Source organism: Schistocerca americana, chromosome 2, assembly GCF_021461395.2.
Source record: "Schistocerca americana isolate TAMUIC-IGC-003095 chromosome 2, iqSchAmer2.1, whole genome shotgun sequence".
Classification (NCBI taxonomy): domain Eukaryota; kingdom Metazoa; phylum Arthropoda; class Insecta; order Orthoptera; family Acrididae; genus Schistocerca; species Schistocerca americana.
Genome location: NC_060120.1, coordinates 868617847 through 868640417, shown reverse-complemented (window position 1 = coordinate 868640417; position 22571 = coordinate 868617847). Strand labels below are relative to the sequence as shown.

At 43.8% G+C, this 22571-nt stretch overlaps 1 protein-coding gene across 1 annotated transcript; it reads left to right on the top strand.

Annotated features, from left to right (window-relative positions):
* Nucleotides 1-13543: 13543 nt before the first annotated feature.
* Nucleotides 13544-21526, top strand: LOC124594496. Its single transcript, XM_047132872.1, has 2 exons — nt 13544-15113; nt 21516-21526. The coding sequence occupies exons 1-2, from the start codon at nt 13544-13546 to the stop codon at nt 21524-21526; spliced, it is 1581 nt and encodes a 526-aa protein (XP_046988828.1).
* Nucleotides 21527-22571: the final 1045 nt, after the last annotated feature.

Genomic DNA, 22571 nt, shown 5'->3' with positions numbered 1-22571 from the left:
ATGATGTCGTTTATCATCTAGCAAAGTTATCAGAAGACCAAAACAAATTGCAAAATGACTTACAAAAGATATCTGTATGGTGCGAAAATTGCCCATTGACCTTAAAAAATGAAAAGTGTAAGGTCATCCAGATTAATGCTAGAAGGAATCCGTTAAACTTCAGTTACACGGTAAATCAATTAAATCTGAAGACCATAAATTGATGTAAATACCTAGGAATTACAATTACGAACAACTTAAATTGTAAAAAAACATACATGTTGTGGGAAAAGCGAACTAAATACTGGGTTTTATTGTCAGAACGCTTAGAAGATGCAACAGATGTACTAAACAGCTTGCCTACACTCCTACACAACGCTTACCAGCCCTCTTTTGGAGTACTGCTGCGCGATGTGGGATCATTACCAGATTGAATTAACAGAGTACATCGGGAAAGTCCGAAGAAGGCAACGCGTTTCGTATTATCGGGAAACATGGGAGAGAGCATCACGGACATGATATAGGATTTGACGTGGACATCATTAAAACAAATTTGTTTCTCGTTGCGATGGAATCTTATCACGAAATTCAAATGACCAACATTTTCCTCCGAAAGGGACGCCGAGCTACATAGGATGAAACGATCATCACAATAAAATAAGAGAAATTAGAGATCTCAGGGAATGGTGCAGGTGTTCGTATTTTCGGCGCGCTGTTAGAGAGCGGAATTGAAAATTACTGTGAAGGTGGTTCGATTAACCCTTTGCCAGACACTTAAGTGTGACTAGCGGAGTATCTACTTTTTTTCTTTTTAATCAGTCTTCTGACAGGTTTGATGCGGCGTAAGGCAGTTTGGATCTGGTCGTGAGTCGTGCTCGAATAGCAAAATGGTAAGGCACCGCTCGTGATAAGTGGTCAATCCAGGGTCAAGTCCCGGTCCGGCATGAATTTTCACTCTCATCGTTCCAATTACAGCTGATGGCGGTCCATATTCGTGCCTGCGAATATTTTTCACGGGGTTTCTTCTCATGTTAAAAATTGGTAATGACTGGCAGTAGGCTAAAGTTGAAAAGACTAGTCTGGGAGAATTAGTGCGCAAAGAAGTGAGACCGTGAAGTACTAAGAAATTAAGAGATAAGGTGAACTTCTCTGAGGCTATAGCTACTGAACCGTGAATTTACTTTCAAAACCTTTTCTTAAGAATTTACTATATTTGGAGAGCTGCATCAAGCCAGTCTCAGGACTGAAGACCACAACAACAACAACTAGCGATTCATCAAGAACATTAACACATTTAATCACACTATGTGGCCGTGGAAGTAGTTGCGAATGGTAACTGATGAAACAAATTAAATTTTTTTTAATAAATGGAAATTTTATTCCTAAAAGACCTTTTTTTGAACAGATTTAAAATTATCATCAGAAAGCACCCTGTAAATATCTTTTCTTTTTGTATGAGCTTCCGGGCTGAGAACCTTGCCGCTCCCTTTTAACACGACCGTAGTCGCGACCGCTCACAACAACCTCTGAAAGACTACACTGGTGCAAATCTGCAATACACCAGATTACTTTAAACTAAAAATTTTAACAACGCACACAAACACACAAACTATGTACCCCGTAAGAGGAATGGAAAAACACTCACATTAAAAATTGCTTGCCACCGAAAGTGCAACTTGTTTTTAAAAGAACTGTTACGGTGAAAGGGTGGCAACTTTATATACTAAAATGACCATTCAAACATAATCCATGATATGCAGTTTTACATAAAATGTACCAACATGCTTACATTACACATATACCACCTCGCAAGATGAAAGGCAAGATAAAAACATACACTCCTGGAAATGGAAAAAAGAACACATTGACACCGGTGTGTCAGACCCACCATACTTGCTCCGGACACTGCGAGAGGGCTGTACAAGCAATGATCACACGCACGGCACAGCGGACACACCAGGAACCGCGGTGTTGGCCGTCGAATGGCGCTAGCTGCGCAGCATTTGTGCACCGCCGCCGTCAGTGTCAGCCAGTTTGCCGTGGCATACGGAGCTCCATCGCAGCCTTTAACACTGGTAGCATGCCGCGACAGCGTGGACGTGAACCGTATGTGCAGTTGACGGACTTTGAGCGAGGGCGTATAGTGGGCATGCGGGAGGCCGGGTGGACGTACCGCCGAATTGCTCAACACGTGGGGCGTGAGGTCTCCACAGTACATCGATGTTGCCGCCAGTGGTCGGCGGAAGGTGCACGTGCCCGTCGACCTGGGACCGGACCGCAGCGACGCAAGGATGCACGCCAAGACCGTAGGATCCTACGCAGTGCCGTAGGGGACCGCACCGCCACTTCCCAGCAAATTAGGGACACTGTTGCTCCTGGGGTATCGGCGAGGACCATTCGCAACCGTCTCCATGAAGCTGGGCTACGGTCCCGCACACCGTTAGGCCGTCTTCCGCTCACGCCCCAACATCGTGCAGCCCGCCTCCAGTGGTGTCGCGACAGGCGTGAATGGAGGGACGAATGGAGACGTGTCGTCTTCAGAGATGAGAGTCGCTTCTGCCTTGGTGCCAATGATGGTCGTATGCGTGTTTGGCGCCGTGCAGGTGAGCGCCACAATCAGGACTGCATACGACCGAGGCACACAGGGCCAACACCCGGCATCATGGTGTGGGGAGCGATCTCCTACACTGGCCGTACACCACTGGTGATCGTCGAGGGGACACTAAATAGTGCACGGTACATCCAAACCGTCATCGAACCCATCGTTCTACCATTCCTAGACCGGCAAGGGAACTTGCTGTTCCAACAGGACAATGCACGTCCGCATGTATCCCGTGCCACCCAACGTGCTCTAGAAGGTGTAAGTCAACTACCCTGGCCAGCAATATCTCCGGATCTGTCCCCCATTGAGCATGTTTGGGACTGGAAGAAGCGTCGTCTCACGCGGTCTGCACGTCCAGCACCAACGCTGGTCCAACTGAGGCGCCAGGTGGAAATGGCATGGCACGCCGTTCCACAGGACTACATCCAGCATCTCTACGATCGTCTCCATGGGAGAATAGCAGCCTGCATTGCTGCGAAAGGTGGATATACACTGTACTAGTGCCGACATTGTGCATGCTCTGTTGCCTGTGTCTATGTGCCTGTGGTTCTGTCAGTGTGATCATGTGATGTATCTGACCCCAGGAATGTGTCAATAAAGTTTCCCCTTCCTGGGACAATGAATTCACGGTGTTCTTATTTCAATTTCCAGGAGTGTATTTCAGGAATTCGGCCTTCACACTTTAATTAATAAATTCGTTAACAACGAATCCGACAAACACGACAGAGGCAGCTATTAACGTATGGCAGATTGACAGGGGGATTACTGAACAACCCGAACTGCAGATTGCTCTAACCCGCCCGAACTCCACAAGGGAAAACGGACCACCCGATTCATAAATAACCACCTTCCCGCGGGTGGGCAAACGGAGAAGAATGGTGAGACGACCCCAAAACAAAACGGTTGGTGACCTCACCAAGAAAACAAGTAGAATTTAACAAGTAAATGAAACAACATATCTGCAATCACTTAACTTCTAATAAACCGCGATTTCTGGCGAAGACAGGGCGCAGCACCCCCAAACGCTCTCCCGAACCGTCCGCTGCCAGCAGCTTCAACGGACGCAGGAAGGCGCGCCGATCTCCCGTCTCACGGCGTCGCAGCTCGCCCCGGCCAGCCCGATGTCGTGCTTTGACTCCTGTTGCTCTCGTGTCGACCGCGAAGCCACTACCCCTTTCTGTACGGCGAGGCCAACTGGACTCACGTGCGGACCTCACATGCGCCGACGCTCAAGGCGGACCAGTCATCTTGTGTCTCAGTGCGCGACCGACCAACCGACCGACCCAACCGCCAATGACCGTTGCCCAAGCAACTCGAACAGACTGGCGGCCTAACGCGCAGACTCAGATGCAGGAACACAACCCCGGCCGGGCGACCACTAGCTGAGTTCTGTTACTGGCGGAGTGGCAAGACTCTCATTTTCTGGCTTTAAAGTGTGATGCAAATGACTGCCATACCAGCACTCCGACGACAGACAGACAGACAGACACTCACTGCCACACAAATGCGATCGAGAGACAGACCAGCAACTGGTGAAGCGAGACTGACCCAGCCTCACTCGGATTGACCAACTGCCGAGCTGATAGCGCCCCTTAAATGCACGTGAACATGCAACCTTTCCCCTTTCTCACCAGAGGGAGGCACCAAAGCTGCGATTGCCACAGCGGCGCCACCGCCAGAAACGGAGGGCGACTGCTTCACAGAACGCGCTGCGGCGCGCTCTTCAAAACAGCAATTCTTACCACAGCTCAGCTACTGCGATCATGAATAGCTTAGTCGGCATCTTTAAAAAGGGCAGTCACATACGTTTGAGAGAAAAGCGTATGTACAGAGGAAATAACTGCGAAGAAACCATGGGTAACAGAAGAATTACTTCAGTTGATCGATGAAAGGAGGAAGTACATAAATGTTCCGGGAAACTCAGGAATACAGAAATACAAGTCACTTGGGAGTGAAACAAAGACCAAGTACAGGGGCGCTAAAGCAAAATAGTTGCATGAAAACTGAAGAAATCGAAAAAGAAATAACGGTCGAAAGCAGTACTCAGCATATAGGAAAGTCAGAACAACCTTCATTGGTATTAAAAGCAAGGGCTGTAACATTGAAAGTACTATGGGAATTCCACTGTTAAATGCAGTGGGGAGAGCGTATAGGTGGAAAGAGTACACTGAGGACCTCTGTGGGGAGCAGGACGTATTCGGTGACGCGTTAAAGAAGAAACAGGAGTCGACAGGGAAGGGATAAGGATCCAGTTCTACAATCCGAATGTAGAAGAGCTTTGGACGACTTGAAAACATATAAGGCAGAAGGGGTGGATAACGTTAGTTAGGAATTTATTAAATAATTGGGGGAAGTGGCAAGAAAAAGGTTATTCACATCGGTTTGTGGACTGTATGAGACCTGCGAGGTATCATCAGATTTTCGGAAAAACGTCATCCACACATATCCCACGATTGGAAGGGCCGACCAGTGCGAGAATTATCGCACAGCCAGCTTAACAGCTCTTGCATCCAAGTTCCTGGCAAGAATACTATACAGAGGACTTGAAAAGAAAATTGATGATTTGTTAGATGACTATCGGTTTGGCTTCAGGAAAGGTAAGTGCACAAGAGAGGCAGTTATGACGTTGCGGTTGATAATAGAAGCAAGAATAAAGAAAACTCAAGACACATTCATAGGATTTTTCGATTTAGAAAAAGCATTCGACAACGTAAGATGGTGCAAGATGTTCGAAGTGCTGAGAACAATATGGTAAGCAATAGTGAAAGACGTGTAATGTACAATATGTACAGAAACCAAGTTGGAACAATAAGAGTGGGAGACCAAGAACGAAGTGGTCAGATTAAAAAGGGTGTAAGACAGAGGTGTAGTCTTTCACCCCTGCTGTTCAGTCTATAGTCGATGAAGCAATGACGGAAATAAAGAAAGGTGCAAGAGTGGGTTTAAAATTCAAGGTGCAAGGATATTAATGTTAAGATTCGGCGATAACATTGGTATCCTGAGTGAAAGTGAGGAAGAATTACAGGATCTGTTGAATGGAATGAACAGTCTAATGACTACAGAAAGGATTGAGAGTAAATTGAAGAAAGTCAAAAGTAATGAAAAGTAGCAGAAATGACCATAGCGAAAAACTTATCAAGGTTGGTGATCACGAAATAGAAATGTGAAGGAATTCAGCTACTTAGGCAGTAAAATAATCCTTGACGGATGGAGCGAGGACGACATTGGAAAGAAGTCTAGCAGTGGCAAAAAAGAGGTATTCCTGGCTACCAGAAGTCTACTAATATCAAACATAGGTCTTCGGTCTTCATTTGTGGAAGTAATTTCTGAGAATGTACGTTTGGAGCACAACATTGTATGGCAGTGAGACATGGACTGTGGGACAACCGTAACAGAAGAGAATCGAAGCATTTGAGCAGTAGTGATACAGAACAATGTTGAAAATTTGGTGGACTGGAAGGAGGTTGGGCAATCTGCAAGATAAATTATACATGGAAAACACTGACGAGAAGAAGAAGCAGGATGATAGGACATCCACTGAGACATCAGGGAACAATCTCCATGGTACTGGAAGGAGCTGTACAGGGTAAAAGCTGTAGAGGAACACAGAGACTGGAATACATCCAGAAAATAACTGAGGACGCAGGTTGAAAATGCTACTCTGAGATGAAAAGGTTGGCACAGGAAAGGCATGTGTGGTGGGCCGTATCAAAGTAGTCCGAAGAATGAAGACTCAAAAGAGAGAATGGGGCGCCCATTGTGCACACACTTTCTTCACCTTCAAAGGGTCATGGACGATAGTGTGGAGGGTTCCACATTATTCACCTCTAGTCTCCTGTAGTTTGTGAAACGTGATTCGCCTGTGGCTTAGTATCAATTCACTGATAAGTTGGACATTGTTTTGTTTGCATGCAGTTGTTGTATGCCCAGTGGGTTTGCCTTGTTCGTCACAGTCCCTGCCCTCTCTGAACTCTGATACGCAACGAAACACTGATCTGCGACTTGGTGCTGTTTACCCACATATGGATACTAATGTCTTGTCGATTTTGGAAGGAATCATTCTTTCCCTCCAGAGAAACCATACTGTACATTGTTGACACATAGTTGGCGTCTTCCACGTTGTCTCATCGGTGACTACCAGCGAACTCGCAAGCCGTAACAATTGCAGCTGCAATGCCCCACCTATGGGAATCAGCAACACCATGTGGTGACAGTAGACAGTACAACATATTCATGTATGCATCGAAATGCGTTTCAAACTGTTACTTTCTTGGCCTTATGGTGGGAATGCCAATCAGTAGAGAACGAGCTAAATACAGACACTACAAACATCAATATTTTATGAACTTTCTAGAAATAACTACTGAACAACAATTAATAATTGATGGTGGTCGGGTCTGAACTAGCAATGCGCACGACACCAGCCATTGGCGTTAACCGTTACGCTACCCTGCATGCTCTACAGCTCACAGAAATACTAAAATAGCTCCTGAAAGAGTTGACTGTTACATTCACATAAAATATTTATTTCTAGTAGTGATATTGCAATTTGTTAATCGTGTATGGCATTAACATTCATATTAAAGAACCGTATTTTGCCTTTATGAAGTAGTTAGCAGCAAAAGAGTTGGGTAAAATTACGAGAGCAACACGAGAATTGCATGACTGAACATGGATGCAGATGCTAGTCAAGCTTGAAGATTGCTCTATTGTATCTGACCTCGTACGGTGCCTGCGCAATGTCCTCAATACTTAGCAAGTGCCACTTGTGGTCTAAACAGTGGTATGTGTAGTTGTCATTGCATTGAAGTCGGAGTTAAGTGAATTCGCACGTTGAAATTGTTGTTGCTTCCGTGTACAACCTAACCGAAGTGTTTGGTGCTTCAAGAGGCACCGTACCGAAGATATGTACCGCATACAAGGAAAGCGGAAAACCATCATTCGCTAAGTCGCAACACGAAAAGAAATGTGTGAGGAGTGATCGTGACAGACGGTCATTCAAGAAGTTTGTGACGAAAAGCAAGAGGACGACAGCTGCAAAAGTCACTGCCGAACAGAGTATCGCACTCTCGAGCCATGTTAGCACCAAAACAATACTCCAGGAGAAGGGAATTGCCGTTTGAGCCGGAATTTCAGAACTGCTCATCTGTGATCAATTGCCCTCAACAGGAAAACGTTGTTACGAAGCCATAAACACGGACTATGGAGCAATGGAAAAACGTCATTTGACCGGTTGAGTTTTGTTCACACTGTTTCCAACTTCTGCCCGAGTTCACGACCCAAGAGAGAAACATGGAGGAGAATCGGTAGATGATTTGGGCAGCCATAACGTGGTATTGCACTAGATCCATGGCTACTCTACGAGATAGTGTGAACTCCAAGGAGTATATGACCATTTTGACTGATAAGGCCCATCCCTAATGATGAAGCTGTGTTCCAAGACGTTAGGGCCCCTGTTCACACACCTCGCATCGTCCAGGACTCATTTTGTGAACGTGAGGACGAACTATCATAAGTCCTCTGGCCACAACAGAGACCGATATTGGGATATTACTGAGTATTTGTGGTCTACTTTGGAGAGCAAGGTGTATGGTCGCTATCCATCTCCATCGTTGTTTCCTGAACTTGCCACTATTACGCAGGAAGCATGGTATAAGTTTGCCTTGAAAACCATACTGGTCATGTACTTATTCATTCTGAGAAAACTGGATACCGTTTAGTGTGCTAAAAGGTTTCCTTCCCCGCGTTAGTCATGGGAATTTTTTGTGGTTTTGGTGTTTCGTTATATTTGCCATCCCTCTATAGTTTATGTTATTTTTTGTTGTAAATCATTGAACACTCCCTCGTCAGCCTCTGTTATATTATATCAATTCATTTAATTGTTGCAGGTGAATAATACAAATGGTAGGTTGCAGTACCCGTATCCCTTGCACTTAGAAATTTTTATTGTAAGGCGGCGTTGGGACTACGATTAGCCTACGGCACATATTGCTTTGTAGTAAAGCTGTTAGGTGTCTACATTGCAAAAACGGACGGCTGCGATACAACTGCTCAACGTAATCGTGATCTCAGGGCTTCGTTGCTGCAAAGTTCCTACTTGAAGGGTGACAAGTCAGCTGACAGATGAATGCAAAACCAGTCGTCAAGACGTAGCGTTGACATTCTTCGAGGCACGTGAACGGGACGTGATGAATTTTGTGGTCATGTTAGCCCCAGGAGCTGCTCACCTGTGACGTCCAAGTTCAAGCTGAAAATCTCTGTCAAATAATGATGTGCCCTGTCTTACGGGACACAGTGTCCTCTTAATCGAGGTTTTAGTGTGAGAGAATGCCTTTAATGCTAATTCATATTGAAACGTCCCCTTAGAAAAATTGTACATGACTGTGTTTAAACTGACACACAATATTATTAGCGCAACGCAATCTGACTTTCAAAAATCCCTACAAAAGAATGGCCCTGACTAACATTAACCTATACCTTTCAAAAATCACTTACCTCACCAAAAATCTTCGTTACTCGAACTACTGCAATACAGCGAGCGCCACTACTGCCAGCTAAATAAAAGATTAAAACTACTGAAGGCACTAACTACTGATAGGCAAAGTTAGCAAATGAAAGATTTTAATAGAGGACAAACAATGTATTTATCTTAATAATCATAATATATATATATATATATCAGTTCATGCCATCCAGTCTTACAAATTTCAAATCTCCGCCATTTCTCTCCCCACATCCACCACTGCTGGCGGCTCACCTCCAACTGCGCAACGCTACGCGCTGTTCACATCCAGCTGCCCAACACTACAATGCCAGACAACAATGCAAACTAGCCACAGACTGCACACAGCACAGCCAGTGATTTTCATACAGAGCGCTACGTAACGTTGCCAATAAGAAAACATAAACAGCCTACTTACAATATAGCCAGACATTGTGATATCTGGGAAGGAAATTGGGAGGCGCTGCGTCTTTAGGCGACAATGCAAGACCCCATAAAGCCCACATCAAATGGAATTAATTGTTTCATTTTAGATGGGACATCTGACCATCCAGACTATAGCCCAGACTTCTGGCAATGCTGGTGAATGTAACACAGACATATAGTTTTGATACGTCACTATGCTAACTACCTTAGTAACGGTGGTGAATATGTTGAGAACTAGTCGCTGAACCTCTGTAAATCCTGGTTTTCTTTATCATCCTTTCCAGTAGTCAGACGCTGCCCGCTACGTGTTCTTCGCCTGTGACAACCTGTTCATCTCAGAGCAGCACGTACACACTTGATATATTACAACCTCTGTCTTCCTCTAGAGTTTTTGGCGTCTAAGGGTTCCTCTTGTATCATGGATGTTGTTCTTCTTCGAGTTGTTGTTTCCTTGTCGATTCTGTGGATGTCTTGCTCATTTCTTGTCTTCTTACTCAACTTGAATTCGATTTCTCTTCTGGGTTTGTCACTAAATTATTCACTTACACATACTGTAAGACATTCATAATGTGTAGACACAATGGCAGCTGCTAGCTGAATTACTTTTTCTCGCAACCAATTTTCGTCTTTCGAAGCATCTTCGTATACAAAAGCTTCACCCCAATATACACATGCTCATATTGTGGTTCAATTCGTGTTTATCTAGTCAGTCTGTGACGAAAATTTAGCCTCGTTCCTCAATAATAACCTAACACGAAACATCTTTAGTATGCGACATGAACTGCTCACATACATTTTGAGCGTATTCTTATGATTAGTATACATCGCCTGTTGAAGCCATCTAGAGTATGGATTTTGCTCGAATGGATTTATGGAAACTTTTGGTATTGTTAACTGACATTGTCAGGACGGAGAGAAGCGAAATCAAATATAAATTTAAATACGTTTTATAAATAATTTTAAAACTTGTAGTTATTTAAATCGCAGTTAGATAACTGTAATAACTAGTTTCTGTTGCAAAAAATCAACCAATTTCAGATCTGAAAACAATAAGCAAACAGATAACTGCTATAGGTGAAGGATTTATTACACTGATGCTATTACAGGGAAATTTTTTTCAGTATATTTAACTGTTTAACTTACGTGGAGGATCTAAATCTTCAAGCTCCACAACTTCCCAGGTGCTGAACACTTGTTTAAACACTACTGACGTCTTTATGCATCCTGCTGCACCTACCTATCACTGTCGTGGATAAGCTACTTCCGTATCTCGGTGAAAAAAATGTCTGGAGTAATAATGATACAACATTCGCCTCTTTTCGTGCTATCATTCGTAAAAAAACACGTTTCGGTATCTTGAACCGTTTATAAAATATGATGATTCTTAAGGTACATGATTCACGATGTACAGATAAGGAAATTAGCCTTTCTTGTGCAACGGTCCACTGGATATAAAATCAAGTAACTCGAGAACGAACTGAAGCATCGTTCAGCTTTGAATAAAAAAAAAATAGATGTCGTATGTACATTTCCTACATTGCGGTGTGTGAGCTAAAATCACCCAATGCATGTTTACCTTTGCAAACTCTTTAAAATTTCGTGCAATGTTTCACTTAATTTGATGCAATGCGATATCTGTGACGAATAACGAAAAGAAATTCAGTCCTTTATGGAGCGGAGGTATCAGACTTAAAGAGCAGCAAAAGTCAAATTTTTTAATCGAATATTGTTAAAATCTCATATTAAGTATCTCTCGGCACTAATAGCAGTATTTGGCTAGCAGTATAGTCACAACAAAGCCACGCTCAGCACGGAAAGCTGAGAGCGCGTCTGTAGGAGCAAAATGGTGTAAAGAGATAGTTCATACCAGATGTGTTGAGAAATGAGTGTAACAGTAGCTAAAGTGGATACGCTAAGCATTTCTGCCAGAGACTTTGAATATAAACATTTGTGTAGCTCAGTGGAGTCTCGTGAAAGAGATATGTTAATTAAAAGTAGAGCAACAAAGGGCTTCTTAACATATAACAGTAAGGAAATGTACGCAACGTAAGTCAGAACAAATAGAAATGTAAAATAAATACAAAAATAGCGTTATCTGAAATACATAAGTAGCTATAAATCGAAGCATATAATGAATGATGAAACGGCGGTGTAAGTTAAGAGTCTATGCACTGTATCATTAAGTGAAGCAACTTGTCAATTAACATACGTGCAATATACAGATGTGCAAGCAGGTCAGTGATCCTACTCGAAGGAACACAGCAGTACCTTCTTGAAAGCTAAATACGGAAGTTCCTAAATAAACAGACAGACGGATAGCACGCGAGTATACACAGTTAGAATATTTCAAGAACAATAAGGAACTGAAGCAGGAACGTGAGAATCGTGGAACATAAAAATCACATATATAACACAGTGCATGTAACAAGATATGCATAAAACCGTGAAACCATAAAATAACACATATAAAACAACCTACTCGATGGTGGAAATATCGTCACCGATCTTTCTCAGATGCTAGAGAGAAAGTGAGAGTCTGCGTAGTACGTGTAACCTCGTTTGTCATAGATGTATAATGCGATCCTGTTTCATTAAGGACTTATCAGCTTGCAGCGCCAGACTGCAAACTATTTAAAATAATCAACTATAGGAACATACTTTCAGGACAACATTTGTATATCGAAGACTGTCGTATGATAGTCAGGTTATTCTGGGTTATCTGTCCGATCATTTACAAGGACAAAGCTGTTGTGGACATGTGGACGTTACGGTTCTTCCTCTTATTACCTCTTCACAGTAGACCCTTCCGCTGGCGCTTTTGTCGGTGGAACGTCTGGCATTATCGTGCATCTTGTTCCTCTTAAGGAGGATCCTGAGTACTTCGGTGAAATTTCAAAAGGAAATGCTCGTCGCCCTCTAGACGTTGCCAGGTCATATACTTAACCTTCGCAACACTCTGAGTCCAGGTAAGAGGCACTTCTGGTGACGATGGAGCAATACGTTCTCATTACACCACCCGATCTTCTTAACTGTATTAGCGTTGCCGTTCTCCGCTACCGAAGCGGCTCGGCAACTTAACATCGATTCTCCTTCGCTGATAGGGCGAGCACAAGCCGGAACGTAACTGTGGGTAAAGATTTTAAGATCGGAAGCTTACAATCTCTGTGGATATCGTCTTCCTACTGAACCCTTGTCAACAGTGGTAAGTACTTCTCTCTATCCATTTTCCTTTAGTTTACGTAACGATTATTTACCTTAACTTACGTCCTGAAGTTAATATAAAAAGAATGCACTCATAGTGTGTAATTTTTGATTAAGATGCTTTATTTACAGACAAAGTGTGCCTCACAACGACCCGTCTTATATCCTATATCCTATAGATACTATTCCCTACCCTCTCCTCAGTTACCATTCCTTCTCCTTCTCTAATTACCTTAACACACCACTGCCTTGTGGTTGGTCTCGGGAGGAATGAAGGCTAAGGGAGAAAACCCTGAAAGGAAATCTGGAGTGGCGCCCCAAAGGCGGTTGGAAGGCGTACTACGTCCCCTTTCGGCAGCTCCTGCAACCGAAGTGATACCAGACGTATTGGCTTGCCTTTCCTCTGGATAGTATCATTTTGGTCGAGAGGGAGACCGTGATGATTGGGCAACTCACGTGTCTTCTTATTTATTGCTCAGGCTTGTAGCATCCTGGAGAGGACACTTCAGCGGCGTCCAAGGACTTCGGCACAACACGGGAAGAGGCAGTTACCGGTTATAAGCTCTGTCTGATTGGCGTAAGACTCGAGTGCCAGGGGCCACTTCCGACGGTGGGAGAGATCATTGCATCTTATTGGACAGCTACCGCCCACCTCAAGCTGGGCAGCCCCCAGCCAATAAGGTGCTATCCCGCCACTATCCGCCTGCTTCACGGGGTGTGTGAAGCTTAGAAGTAATCTTCGACAAGCGGGTTGATATAGTACACCTACCAACAACAAAAATGAAATAATAAAGAAATCACTATTTCGTATTGCCACCTGGAATGTTAGGACCATGTGTCCAAGGTACATTGACGATGTCCAAGAGGTTGATTTCATCCGTAAGACTGCCGTAATTGACAGAGAGCTCCATCGTTTGAATGTTGACATCGCGGGACTGCAGGAGACGCGGCTTCCAGATGCGGGCTCTATCAGGGAGGATAATTACACATTCTTCTGGCAGGGGAAGTCTCAAGACGAGCCAAGACTTCATGGCGTAGGATTTGCTGTTAAAAACGCCCTCCTGGACTGTACTGTGCCACCACCCGGTGGAACAGAGCGAATTATTGATTTGAAAATATGCTCCTCAAGTGGCACTGTCAACATCCTAAATGTGTACGCTCCTACCTTATCATCGAGCATGGAAGAGAAGGATCTGTTTTATGATTTACTCAGTGACAGAATAGCCAAGGTACCTAGCACCGAGACACTGTATATTCTAGGGGACTTTAATGCTAGAGCTGGATCAGATAACGACATATGGCCGAATTGCCTGGGACATCATGGGGTGGGAAAAATGAATGAAAATGGCCAGAGACTGCTTGAAGTTTGCTGCTTTTATGGACTCTGTATCACAAACACGTATTTCCAGTTTAAGGATCAGCACAAGGTGTCTTGGAGACACCCGCGCTCTCATCACTGGCATCAACTTGACTTAGTCATAGCTAGGCGTACTGGTCTCAAAAATGTGCTACTGACACGAAGTTATCATAGTGCTGATTGCAACACAGACCACGCCCTAGTGGCGTGCACATTGAGGCTCACTCCTAAGAAATGTCACCACGCTAAACCGAGAGGTCATCCCCGTATCAACACAGATCATGTTCATGACACACAAAGAAAGCAGGATTTTGCCAGTAATTTTGAGAGTGCTTTCCCAGGAAACGTGCAAGCAGAAAGGAATGTTGATAAGAAATGGGCAAAACTCTCGGGTGCAATCTACAACTCAGCAGTATTGGGCTATGGAATAAAAGGAAAAAGAAATAAGGACTGGTACGAGCAAAATTTGGAAGAAATGGAACCAGTCACTGAGGCTAAACGGAAAGCCCTGCTTGCTTACAAAAGAAACCCAAATGAAAGAACTCGAGATGACCTACGAAAAGCAAAGAACAGGGCACAGCAAACATCAAGGAGATGCGCAAATAACTACTGGCTGAATTTATGTGTAGGTATACAGAAAGCGGCCGACTCTGGGAATGCTAAGGCAATGTACGATGGTATTAAGAAAGCAATTGGACCAACTGTCAGGAAAACAGCTCCTCTGAAGTCCAAGACGGGTGAAGTCATTACTGATGAAGGCAAACAAATGGAACGCTGGGTTGAACACTACCTCGAGTTGTATGCAGTCGAGAATGAAGTTAGCGAGGATGCATGTGACGCCATCAAACAAATGCCAGTTATGGAAGAACTAGATGCAATGCCTACTATGGAAGAACTTAGTAGAAAAATAGATTCTCTTGCTAACGGAAAGGCCCCAGGTGAAGATGGGATCCCTGCAGAGGTTATTAAGTATAACAAGTCTGTTCTTCTCAAACATTTATATTCACTTATCACAACCATCTGGGAAGAAGGTTATGTCCCGATGAGTATGTGGAATTCGAGGATAGTTACTCTATATAAACAGAAAGGGAACAGAAGTGACTGTAACAATTACCGAGGCATTTCATTACTAAGTGTAGCCGGGAAAGCTTATACAAGAGTCATCCTAATGCGATTACAGATTTTAGCTTCCAGAATCTACCCAGACTCTCAGTGTGGCTTCAGGTCCGGCCGATCAACCGTAGATATGATCTTCTCCTTAAGACAGCTACAAGAGAAATGTCGTGACTAAGACTAAGATCATGGCGCAGAGCACTACCAACCTTCCATCCATTAGCATTGATGGCAATCCTCTCCAGATAGTTGATGACTTTACCTACTTGGGATCCACAATATATAGCAACTTGTCCATGGACACTGAACTTACTAACAGAATCGCAAAGACATCATCTGTCATGGCTAGATTGAAAAACAGAGTATGGAACAACGGACTGCTTACCACAAAAACTAAATTAAAAGTCTACAACGCTTGTGTTATAAGCACCCTTCTCTATAGCTGTGAGACATGGACAACTCTTTCTAGGCATGAATCTCGACTCAACAGCTTCCATCTCCGCTGTCTCCGGAAGGTCCTTCAGATCTCTTGGAGAGATAGAGTACCCAACACCGAAGTCTTTCATCGTGTAAGCACAACCAGCATCTTTGCACTTCTGAGTCATCGACGTCTAAGATGGTTGGGACATGTCAGGCGCATGGATCCTGAGCGGATACCGAAACAGCTGCTGTACGGCGAACTTCAGGAAGGTGTGAGGCCAGTGGGACGACCGCATCTTCGTTTCAAGGATGTCTGCAAGAGAGACCTGACCAAGACCAGAATCAATCCAAGTCGCTGGGAAAGCATTGCAGATGACCGTGTCAAGTGGCGAGTAACTGTGCGCAACGGCGTCAAGCTCTCAGAGGACGAACGCACACAGGAAAAAATCAGGAAGAGGACAAAGCGAAGAGACAGAGCGGCTTCTGTTCGAAGTCCCTGAAATTTCACATGTCCAAACTGCAGTAGGGACTGCCACTCTCGAGTGGGACTTTTTAGCCACAGCAGACGCTGCAGACTCTGAACCAAGCATGCTACACCATCATCCCTCAAGGATGGACGGATGCCATTATTTACGACTATTGGTCAGTTTTAAACGAACGGTCATTTTTAAGAGCGCCTAGCAACTACGGAAATGTTCAATACCTACATATAACCAGTACAATTTTGGTCCATTCATACGTCAGTGTATTCGAACCCTTGTCAGACTATGTTTCAGTGTGTAACGCCTGTCAACACTAGCACAAGTAAGTTGTAAAATCACAACCCTGTATTTGTGAATAATGTAAATATTAAGGTAACCTAAAAGTGCTGTCATGAAATGCAAATATCTCACGAAAACTATTTTTGTAGTCAGGGAAATACGCGTTCCAGTCAATGTTCGAGGTCAGCGTCGATTAACCACTCACAGCACTATCACTGGTAAGGGGGGGGGGGGGGGCAGGAGGAGGACACGGATGCAGTGTAGTCGTTGTTGTAACCCGGTAACCTTGAGAATTATCTAACGTCCAACAGCGTATGGCCACTGGCTTTCGGGTCATAGGCGGAAGCATTTACGAAACGGCTAAGTTTATAAACCGTTCGCGTGACATGCATGCCAAAATGGCGCCGATGTAACAGTGATGGACCATGGAACACAGATGAGAAGGGTGACGTATAGGGGGGAACAGAAGCGCAACTGTTGAGCAGTTGAGCTAAGGAGCTAAGGAGCTACAACCAGTCTCTCCTCAACGACCGCTCAGCGAACGTTGCCGCTTAAAGACCTTCGCAGAAGGCTCCTGTTTCATGCACCGTAACTGACAGCTGTTCATCATCAACCAAGGACGGAATCTGCAAGCCAGTACAGCACTTGGACGTCCGTTTAAGTGGCCTTTTTTATGCTCCACCGGAGAGGTGTCTGTAGACGGTACTGCGTGAAACATCTGAAAGCAAACCCCCTGCAAAGTCGTCGGAACGGTCCAGGCCGGAAGGCATTTCGTGGGTGACCTCGTCGTTCTGGAAGGCACAGTGCATCAAAACAAGTTGCACCACGTCGACACCTATGTAGTTTGTTTTTCCTCGGCACTAAGCCTCTGCCAGCAAGACAATGGAACGTGTCACAAACCTCACAGTGTTCGTGCGTGGTTCGAAGAGCGCCAGGATGTGTTCACCGTACTCCCACGGCCATCAAACTCACCGGATTTAAACCCAGTCGAGAATCGTGGGAACATCTCAATTGGGCTGTTTGTGCCATGAATTCTCAGTCGATCAACCAGCTGGCCATGGTATTGGAGTCGGCATGGCCCCACGTCCCTGTCGGTACCTTCCAGAGGTCCATTCTGCTAAAGGTGGTTATTCAGGCTTTTGACAGGTGGTCACATTAATGTCACTGGACGGAGTGATTATCTCTTGGTTTTCTCTGCAGAGCACTGAAGATGGTGGACGCAATTAAATGAAAATTCTGTTGCAAAAGATAAGGTGCAGTCATTCTTATCACCAAGGGAACATCATAACGGAAACAACTAGAGTATTATATTTCAATTAATTACTCTTTTTGAGAATTGCTTTTCTTGCTCTTGCCATTCTGTATTTCATATCATCTCTTCATCGTAAGATATTTTGAGACTCAAATACTACATTTCATTTACTAGTTTTATTGTCTCATTTCGTTATCAGATTATCCTAGCAGCGCCTGATTTGACACCACTACATTCCATTACCCTTGTTTTACTTTTTTTACGTATAAACGCTTTTCAAGATAGTATCCATTTCGGTCAAAAGGCTGCGCAAGTGCCTTGCCGTCTCTGACTTGCAAACCCATCGGCAAACCTTAGTTTTTATTTCTCTCCACTGAACTTTAGTTTCCTTTTCATATTGCTCCTTGCTTTCCTTCTGCGTTCACGTCCCGATTCTTTATTAAGGTAATATAAAAGATTTACCATGTAACGCTACATATCGCAAAAAATGTAAGATAAAAGACTGTTAGGTAAGTAATCAAGATCATAAAAATAATAAGCGGTATCTTTTCAGTATCTAGACACGAAGTCACATCCCCGAATTTAGCAGGAAATGTTCGTGTGAATAATTCAAGCCTATCTCACGAGCTGAACTTTCTATTGATTTCTCTCCCTCTCTTAGGAATTACCGAACTTGAAAAAAAGTCTTTTCACGTCTGATATTAGGTCCAGCCCGCAGTATGTACTGTCCGAAGTGTCACGTGAAAATGTACTTATCGTCTTTTAAACATTTCCTCTCCTGTTTTCGGATCCACCCCATACGTTCGTGGTGTCACAGTGATCATTACGGCCAGTCGAAATGAGATAACTGTGGTGAATACCATCTGGTTACAAACAGAATAGACTCTACAGCGCCAGAACTTATGATCATGTGGCGATTCATATGTTTGTTATATTCGAGGATTACTTTGAGGAAGAGTTCCATCACTTACGAGTCACTTTCATAAGCATCACTTCTGACGCAGAAACAAATAGGGTGCCACTACCTAAAAGATGTGGAGCTTGTAGAGGAAAAGCAGCCGAAGGGAAAGCTTTCATCCCTACGTTAAAGCAGACACAGGACGCATCAACAGGGCATATTGGCACAGGATACAAACAAACAAGAACTTGGCGTGAATATTTGCACATTGCGAAGAGCCTACACTCGCCTTTTGTTACAGTAGGAGTATACAAAATCTTTTTCACATGCGGTCAAGTATATACAGGACTGACACCCGGATTAAAGAATACAGTAGAAATTGTCGTGTGTGCAACACGGGTAGATCGACAATAGTAGATCACGAAATCGGATCTGGGAACACAAAATTCGTTTTTCCGATACTGTGGCTTTATTAAGGACTAATCATTACTATGCTAGGATATACGGAGAGGCCACAAACATTCAGAAACAGAGGCACAAAAACATTTCTAACGAAAATGAAGACGAAATGAAATTTGGCAAGTTTTGGGTCTTACAGTTAAATGAAGCAAACAATATAGGGCAAAAATCAAACAGTGCCCTTTCGCACTAGATTCTGCGATTGGCAGCTATGTGAGATCATCACAATCTGACCGTTTCGCGGCTACATATAAGGTGTTCGGTTCGCTGAGCTTGTACTTTCAAACTCGTATATGAGTCTTTAAAGGTTCTGACGATATTTCCGGCATTAGGAGCCAAACGTTAATCGAAGAAATCCCTTGGACTGCGGCATAACGACAATAAGACAGAACTCTCGAAGCATGCAAATATTGGTCGTGAAAACATGCGTTGTGTGGTCATATATCTGTACGTGAAAAGGTTCAATAATATCCAACGGTCTACCTGCGACATAAAAGCAGAGAGATAAGTACACGTAGATAAGATATACAGTATTACGAAATAACAAAATTCTGTTACCAGTATGTAGCATCATTATACATTGAGGTAACAAAAGTGAGGGGTACCTCCTAAAATGGTGTCGGACCTTCTTTTGCCCAGCGTAGTGTTGCAGCCCGATGTAGCGTGGACTCAAAAAATCGCTGGAAGTCACCTGCAGGAATAATGAGCCATGCTGCCTCTGCAACACTCCGAAATAAACGTTCGATGGAATTCATGTCGGGTAATCTTGACACCAGAATTATTCACTCGAATTGTCTAGAATGTTCTTCAAACCAATTGCGACCAATTGTGGCCAGGTAACATCTTTGGGAACATGCATTCCAAGAAGGGCTTCAAGTGGCCTACAGGCAGCCGAACATCATCATTTAGAGTCAATGACGGTTTCAGTTCAACATGAGGACCAAGTCCATTCCATGTGCCCAGAGCCCACACCATCACCGAGCGAGGTGGCGCAGTTCTTAGCACACTGGACTGGCATTCGGGAGGACGACGGTTCAATCCCGCGTCCGGCCATCCTGATTTCGGTTTTCCGTGATTTCCCTAAATCGCTCCAGGCAAATGCTGGGATGGTTCCATTCAAAGGGCACGGCCGCCTTCCTTCCCCGTCCTTCCCTAATCCGATGAGACCGATGACTTTACTGTTTGGTCTCTTCCCCAAAACAATCCAATCCAATCTCACACCATCATTGGGTCGCCAATCAGCTTGCACAGTGCACTGTGCATTGTTGACAACTTGGGTCCGTAGCTTCGTGGGGTCTGCACCATACTCGAAACTACCATCACCTCCCACCAACTGAAGTCCAGAGTCATTTGAATAGACCACGGTTTTACAGTCGACTAGGGTCCAACTGAAATCGTCACGAGTCTATGGGAGGCGCTGCAGGTGATGTCGTGCTGTTAGCAAGGGCACTCGCTCCCAAACGCCACTGCCCTCGGTCGTTACGTGAAGGTCGTGGGCTACTGCGTTGTTCGTGGTGAGAGATAATGCCTGAAATGTCGCATTCTATAAATACTCTTGACACTGTGGATCTCGCAATATTGTATCCCTAGTGATTTCCGGAATGGAATGTGCCATGCGTCTAGCTCCAAATACCATTCCTCATTCGAAGCCTGTTAATTCCCGTCGTGCGGTGATAATCACATCGGAAACCTTTTCACATATAAAACATGAGTACAAATGACAGCTCCGGAAACGTACTGCTCTTTTATACCTTGTGTACATGACACTACCACGATCTGTATATCTGCATATCGCTATTCCATGTCGTTTGTCACGTCAGTGTTTTACGGTTATTGAGAACCACCATTTTCATCTACTTCTGGTGTTCTGCTAGAAGTGGTTCAAAAAATGGCTCTATGGCTCAAATGGCACTGAGCAGTATGGGGCTTAACTTCTGAGGTCATCAGTCGCCTAGAACATAGACCTAATTAAACCTAACTAACCTAAGGACATCACACACATCCATGCCCGAGGCAGGATTCGAACCTGCGACCGTAGCGGTCGCTCGGTTCCAGACTGTAGCACCTAGAACCGCACGGCTACTCCAGCCGGCAGAAGTGGTTCAAATGGTGTTCTGAGCACTATGGGACAACATCTGAGGTCATCAGTCCCCTAGAACTTAGAACTACTTAAACCCAGCTAACCTAAGGACATCACACATATCCATGCCCGAGGCAGGATTCGAACCTACGACCGTAGCGGTCGCGCGATCCCAGACTGTAGCGCCTATAACCACTCGGCCACCCTGGCCGGCGCTAGAAGTTGTATTTCAGTACAAAGTTCACTAGAGTCTTCTGATATTGGTATTAAAATGATATTGAAGTGAATCTTTTTTGTTGTATAATACCAACTGGAAAAAATTAAGTTACTGGTAATATATGGTCCTCGATGAGACTGAAACTTCCTTGTTGGACAATTATATGAGAATTTCGTTGGTTGACAATATCACGTGTATTTAATTCTCGTATAAAGTTATACATAAAGTTTTTTTCTTTTTTTTTTAAGATCTGAAATGACTCTTTCATATAAAAATAACAACGTGATTCTATCAGGAGATAAAAAGTCAAATATACCCTGACCATCATCGTACAATGTATGCCAATGAGGTCTCATGTCACTAAAATTGTTTCATGTGAGCTAAGGCAATTTTAAGAGGTAAGTTTTACGCTGAAGTTGATTTATACCTTAATCGTAGAATGTGTATGATGAGCATCGTAAATCATAACTTACAGAAAGAACATTAACTTCTTTATTTCTTCTTTCGCCTCTGAAAAGAACATTTTGACTAATGATGTGGTGTCCTACGTGTTCTACCGCATAGAATTTACAATCTCGCCACCAGTTGTCCCCATGTACATTTCGGATCGGTTTATTGTATGTAACAAATATAAAGTATTATATTTTATTTATTACGTATTCGCCACACTTCTTATGTCGCAACTCTGCTAGAGAGAAAAAGCTAACTTCTTGATGAATCAGTATAAAGTAATAATATCAGTTGGGGTACATTTCCACCTTACACAATGGACTTCATCGTTCTAGAGTGGAGCGCCGGGACAGAAATCTGCAACGTACTGTCCAGTGGGAGTAGTGACTTGCGCCCAGATATCAAACAATGCTACCCAGGAGAAGCAGTTTCGCTTCACTTCAGGAGCAGACATAATGAAAGGACTAACTTAATTTTTCGCGTTATACCAGAAGTTTTAAATTTGATTTAGGACTTTCAAGTGAAAGCTGCCGAAGTTATAAAGGTGCAAGGTAACTTAAAGATAATGTCGTTACGTACCTCGGTAAAGGTAACCGCATTACTCTCATAGCAGCAGAGACTTCCCAGGAAGTGACTGAGAAGGGACGGAATATCCGGAAATGAAATTTTCTTGCTCTGATAACACAACACTAGTTTCTTCGTATCATCAAAACGGGATGGTCTCCAGTATCCAAATTAACACTACAATCATCTGTCTACAAATGGATATCGGTGACTGACTAACCTGTATCGTTTATAGATGTTTCACAGAACATTCAAGTGTGAAATTCTGTAGTACACAGTTCAAGTGGAAC